At 60.4% G+C, this 5,720-nt stretch overlaps 2 protein-coding genes across 11 annotated transcripts in view; one reads left to right on the forward strand and one right to left on the reverse strand.

Moving 5' to 3' along the window:
• DNPH1 (2'-deoxynucleoside 5'-phosphate N-hydrolase 1) overlaps positions 1-805 on the forward strand; it is a 1,996-nt gene extending 1,191 nt beyond the window's left edge. The window contains exons 2-4 of the mRNA XM_040249046.1: positions 83-151; positions 322-432; positions 619-805. Of these exons, the coding sequence (XP_040104980.1) occupies positions 83-151; positions 322-432; positions 619-767 (329 nt within the window). The 3' untranslated portion in view covers positions 768-805. The remainder of the gene's footprint in view (positions 1-82; positions 152-321; positions 433-618) is intronic.
• Positions 806-1,280: 475 nt separating this feature from the next.
• CUL9 (cullin 9) overlaps positions 1,281-5,720 on the reverse strand; it is a 41,938-nt gene continuing 37,498 nt past the window's right edge. For 3 of the 10 annotated variants that reach the window (XR_005722716.1, XR_005722712.1, XR_005722713.1), the window contains exons 32-40: positions 4,881-5,021; positions 4,604-4,768; positions 4,294-4,457; positions 3,861-3,954; positions 3,289-3,363; positions 2,853-3,168; positions 2,427-2,652; positions 1,688-1,761; positions 1,281-1,610 (exon numbers count right to left, since the gene is read on the reverse strand). Coding sequence is in view for 5 of the 10 variants with exons in the window: in XM_040249557.1 (XP_040105491.1) it covers positions 1,409-1,610; positions 1,688-1,761; positions 2,427-2,560; positions 2,853-3,168; positions 3,289-3,363; positions 3,861-3,954; positions 4,294-4,457; positions 4,604-4,768; positions 4,881-5,021 (1,365 nt within the window). In the remaining 5 variants the exon portion in view is untranslated. Of the gene's footprint in view, positions 1,611-1,687; positions 1,762-2,426; positions 3,169-3,288; positions 3,364-3,860; positions 3,955-4,293; positions 4,458-4,603; positions 4,769-4,880; positions 5,022-5,720 lie in introns of those variants that run through there. The other 7 variants (XM_040249557.1, XM_040249558.1, XM_040249556.1 and 4 more) reach the window with 4 other exon arrangements.

Below are 5,720 nucleotides of genomic sequence, written 5' to 3' on the forward strand. Positions count from 1 at the left end.
GGGTGTCTAGGGCAGAGGAGAGGAACTGAAGCCCAGGGTGGGCTTCAATCAGGGCCCCTGACCAGCCTTCCTTCAACCACAGGGGAAGAGGCTGCTGGAGGCGACAAGCTCATCCATGATCGGGACCTGGCCTGGCTGCAGCAGACAGATGGTGAGTGGTCCCCCGTCCTGCCTGCGAATTCCCCTGGGGTCCTAGATCCCCTGGACCTGCCTGGCTCCCCGCCTCCAAGGGACTCCCTAAGTTCCCTTCTCACCACAGCCAGACTGTGTGGTGTATCCTTCACAAGCCTGAGGGTGAGCCTTGGTCTCCTTTCTTCCCAGTGGTTGTGGCAGAAGTGACCCAGCCCTCTCTGGGGGTAGGCTATGAGCTGGGCCGGGCAGTGGCCCTCCACAAACCAGTCCTGTGCCTGTTTCGCCCAAAATCTGGCCGAGGTGAGCACCCCCAGCCCTAGCCTCCTTTCCCAGCTCTCTGAGGTCCCTGCCCTCTTCTCCTTCCTTGGGGGGCTCTGAGCACAGTGCCCACCCCAGAAAGGGAAGGGCAATGGGCAGTGTGGGAAGGGAGGGGGGGCAGTGTGGAAGTGGCGGGGGAGCCACCTTCACCCCCATCTTTCTTGCCAGTGCTCTCAGCCATGATCCGGGGAGCAGCCGATGGCTCCAGGTTCCAGGTGTGGGACTATGAGGAAGCAGAGGTGGAGGCCCTGCTAGATCGATACTTTGAGGCGTATCCTCCTAAGCAGGTAGCTGCCTCTCCTGACCCAACTGCTTGACTTCACCCCAGTTTTTATTAAATTCTCCTGACCCCAGACTTGGCTCCTGGCTCTTAGCCCCAATACTGATTCATGGCATATATACAGTTCTGACATTATGTCACACTGTGGGTAGACGAAGGTCCAGTTCTCAATAATATCCTAACACCCCCGTCAACTTCAAGATGCAGAGGTCTTTAAAGGTCCACAGGCCCCCAAGAGGAGGAGACTTTCTAACGTGCTCAAGCTCCCTGCAGCAACATTCAGGAGATTGGATGAAGCTGACTGTGGCCCGGTTGGCGGGGGGTGGGGTGACCATTCCTTCCTGTCCCGGTGCTAGGTCCGAGGCTTGTGGGCTGAGTACCACGGACATTTATTTCCCTTTATCAATGTAAGTCACAGCGGTCTGCTGTGGGCTTTGAGGATGGATGGCTGGATGCCTAGAGAAAAGAGCAGGGGGGGAGGATTGGCTGTGTGTGATGGCAGGGGGAGCTGAAGTGGCCCTTTGAGGAAACTGGTCTGCTTCCAGAGAAGTATATGAAAAAAAAAGTTTATTCACTGAACGGAAGACGGTGCCACAGGCACCCGCCACTGTGTGCGGGGACAGTGGTGCCCACCTGACCCGGGACCCCGGGCCCTGGCGGCCTCTGCGTCCTGCCCCCTCAGTCGTAGCCCTCGTCGTCATCCTCATCGTCGTCCTCATCGCCGAAGAAGAAAGTCTCTCGGTCCAGGTTCTCAGACTCCTCATCGTAGGAGAAGCTGTCATTGTCCAGCTCCTCCTCAAACTCGTCCTGCTGCCACTCGGGCACCTCGTCCTCGTCTTCCTCCTCCTCCTCCTCCTCCAGTCCTGAGGAGCCCTGGGGCCTGGGAGAGCGCACACTCAACCTCAGGGCCACGTCGCCTCCCACGCCCCCCCCGGCACTGGGGGCCCGTCCACTCACTGACTGCCGGGCACGTTGGGTCCTTTCGCCTCCCGGGACTCGGAGGATGGACTCTGGAGACCAACCCGGAAATCCTGGCAAGGAGATGGGAGGATGTGGGGAGCAGCGGAGTAGAGGACACTGGGCCCTGGCACTCAGCCTTCCTTCACCCGGATCCCCCGAGGGCCAAGAGCCGCCTGGCCCTGCCAAGAATGCTCCCCCCCCACCAACCCCAGCACCGCGCTTCGCGACCCACTGACTGCATAACATGACAGGTAGTCTCCAGCGACCCAGGATACAGCGGTGAGGCACCACGTACCCTTACCTTTGTGTGTTCATGCCTTTTCTGCCCCAGTTACATACCAGTCCGTAAGCTCCCTGAGGGCAGGATTCCTAGTTCAGACTCAACATCAGTGTATTGGAGCTGGAAGGAACCTCAGCTCCTTTACTCTGGTGGGTCCCTGCCCTTTGGCCCCCAACTCCTAGGATTCTAAATCCATATCTGGGAAGAATCTTCTGAAAAAGTTCCTCAAGTGAGTTCTGGAGAGCAAGCACCTGGCCAGATACCCTTAACCTGGGCTAACTGCTGCCTTCATTTTGTAGGAAAGGCCAGGTGGCTGAGGGGTAGGGCTGGGAGGTGGGATACAGGCTGGGTCCGTGTGCCCTCAAATCCTTTCCATTGGGATCCCCCCAGGGCACCGGAGGCTGTGGCAGGTGGTGCCGAGTGAGGGCCGGGAGGCTGGGTCGGGTGGGTGGCTACCTGGGTGGAGTGCTGCAGGATGGCCAGCAGCCGCTCCTGGATCCGCCGCAGCAGCTCCAGGCCGGTGTTGAGGTGCTCGGCCCGCAGGAGGCGCAGCGAGGAGGCCAAGTCTCTGCAGTGCAGCAGCGTCTCTTCTGCAGAGGGGGCAGGGCGCGGGGCTCCCTCCCTTCTTCCCTTCCTCCCAGACACCTACCATGCGCTCCCCACATCTACCAGGGCTCATAGCCTAGAGATGGGGACACGGCATAATCAAAGCAAAGGTCGGGTGGAGGTGTGCACCGTGGACCTGCGGGGTGGAACCTGAAGATGGTAACAAGGCTGCGAGGCACAGGAAGCTCCAGGGGCCAGAATGAAGGTGGGCGGCTGGGGCCGGGTCGCCCACCCATCTTTATGTTGGGGGTAGGTGCCAGGGGGATGGGGGCTCACCCAGGAGGATCTGCAGGGCATTGGTGTGCAGCTCCAGGGCCTCAATCTGCTGCTCCACGATGTCGATGTGCTCTGTGTCCTGGTTGTAGAAGCTGTACACGCAGGCGTAGGCCAGCACCTGCGGGCCCCGGCAGGCTCCTGCTGAGGCCACCGCCCACCCTCCCCCTCTTCCCGCCCACCCTCTGCCCAGCCCACCCCACACAACCTTTCGTGCTTGCTCGAGACCCCGGCAGGCATCACTGAGGAAGGTGAAGGATTTGGGTGGGGGCACCTCGTGGATGGCAGACACGCGGTTCCGCAAGTTCACAGCAAAGTCCTGTGCAGGGAGGTGGCTGTCAGCACCAGCGGGCACAGCCCCACCCCTCAGAAGAGCACCTGGCCATCCAGCCCAGCCCTCTAACCTCCTTGGCCACCCCGCTGTCTCCTCCCTGCTCACCCGGGCCTGGTGATGGAAAGTACACCTCTCGTTGTAGTCCTGGAAGCGCTTCTCCTGGCGCGCGGCTTTGCTTACCTGGTGAAGACACGTCAAAGAGGACTGTTGGGTGATTGGCAGGACAAGATGAGGTTGGTTATTCCTCAGACCAGCCACCATTCACAGAGACCTGCTGCTGGTCTACCCAGATTTCTTCATTTCTCGTAACTGTGAGATGAGGGTGCTGAGGCCTGGCAGGTTGACTACACAGTGAAGCCAGGCCCTGACTCAGAGTCCTTGCTCTGCTCTGCCCTGGGCCTCCTGGGAGCGCCCAGCCCACCACAGCCTCTCTGTAGCGTCGCCCCGCCGGGTGTGGGATGGCCAACTCTGGGGCAGAAGGTCTCTGTGCACAGACCTCCCAGGACGGAACTCCTAGCACCTGCAGGCCCTGGAGCCTTCAGTCTTCTCTCCACTGAGCCTTATTCCACCTCTGGCTGCCTGGGACATGGAGCTGTCTGCACCCAGCCCTGGAAACAGCATCCCACCCTGCCCGCCCTGGGGCCTCTGCCCGCCGCCTCTGGGCACCAGCCCCTTACCATGGCGGAGCAGTTGTAATAGTCTTTGTGATTTGGCTTCCAGGACTTGAGGCAGCGCCAGCAGAATCCATGATTGCATTTGGCACAGGTCATGCTGTGGAGGCAGCTAGCTGGTCAGGGTTCCTGCCTCTGGCCAGGGCCCCACCAGGAAGGCCCAGGGCCTGGACACACCGCTGGCCCTTCCCATGCCCTCTTAAGTCTGCTTAACCTCACTAATCCCTACTAACTACATCCTGGCTTCCAAATCCACCCATACATGCAGGCTTAAAAGTGGGGGAACACTGGAATCACTCTGGAGGGTGCAAGGAGGTAACTGAGGACCTCCCTGTGGTTCTTGAGCTTTCTGGTCCATCCACTGCCCCTTCCTTCTGCCAGGTCTCCCACCCTCTCCCAAGCCTCCAACCCTGCCGCCGCCCACAGTACCCCCTCTTACTGCAGACACCCCTCGTTCTTCTCAATGGGAGCCTGACAGCTGGGGCAGCGCTTGGAGATGAGCTTTGTCAGATGCTTGCTCTGGGCCTCCACGCTCATGCCGTCGTAGTAGCCGCCATCATCTACCCACTGAGACATGTGGCCACAGCTGGCAGGGTAGTGTGCCTAGGGGAGGAGGGGGCGGCGAGGGCACAGCTGAGTCCTCATTGCAGACGGGTTGGTGCGGGCAAGACAGGGCAGGGTGCTTGGGGTGGGGGGGCAGCGAGGGGTGTGGACCCCAGCAATGGGGCAGACCCAGACTGGGCCCCCACCTCAGGGAAGCTACAGCTGAAGCAGGAGGCCCAGCCACACTTGGAGCAGGCGGTCCCACAGCCCAGGCCTTGGCGGCAGAGAATGCGGTCGCAGCCCTGGGGGTTGGTGCACCAGGTCAGGTTGGCGCAGCTCTCCACGTAGCCACGCAGGAGGGCCTTCTCGTACTGTGGGGATGCAGGGGCCATGAGGTGAGTGCCTGGCTCTCCGACACCACACCTTCGGGCCCCCTGCTCCCCAGGGCTGTGCCCCAGAGCCTCTCGAGGCAGAGTAGGGTACCTTGGAGATGACCTCTGGCGAGGAGACAATGGCACGGATGAAGGCCCCCGTGGGCTGGGCCGGGCACTCAGCAATGGGGCAGGTGCAGTTCAGCACGAGGTTCTGCTCAATGCGCGTCGTCAGATACTCATTCCAGCAAGACTGGGAGGGACACGGGAGCGGCCGCTCAGGGACAGCACAGGAGCAGGAACCCTCCCCGACACGGGCAAGGCCAGAGACAGACCTGCTGCTCCGTCAGCCTCAACACTGACCCTAACCTTTCTGGCCTCCAGGGGTTTTCCTGATTGGCCCCAATTACAGTTCATTTTGAGGTGTGCAGACCAAAATTTTAGTTAAAATTATTGTTGGGGTGGGTGTGAAGAGATGGGTAAAGAGAATCAAGAAAAAGAAGATTCAGGTTCTGAGAAAGACTTGGAGAGAGCAAGAAAGCCAGAGAGAAAGAAGGCCTGCGGGGCTGGCCAGGGCCCACTGTGCTGCAGCTGTGCCCTCATCTGGCTCAACTTCTTACCTCAGTCCTGTCTCTGCCCCTGCCTCCCCAGACTCAGATGCGTCCAGTGCACCTATAAATTCTGATCAGCCCCCCTACCCCACCGTCACCAGTGCTGGAGCTGACACAACTCAAATCCTCCTGCTATCATGTCACAAGCCATTGTTCCCTCCCCCAACACCAGCCCTCATCATCCCCTCCCCCCAACACCAGCCCTCATCATCCCCTCCCCCCCAACATCAGCCCTCATCATCCCCTCCCCCAACACCAGCCCTCATCATCCCCTCCCCCCAACACCAGCCCTCATCATCCCCCAACATCAGCCCTCATCATCCCCTCCCCCAACACCAGCC

Source organism: Oryx dammah, unplaced genomic scaffold (genome assembly GCF_014754425.2).
Source record: "Oryx dammah isolate SB20612 unplaced genomic scaffold, SCBI_Odam_1.1 HiC_scaffold_11, whole genome shotgun sequence".
NCBI lineage: Eukaryota > Metazoa > Chordata > Mammalia > Artiodactyla > Bovidae > Oryx > Oryx dammah.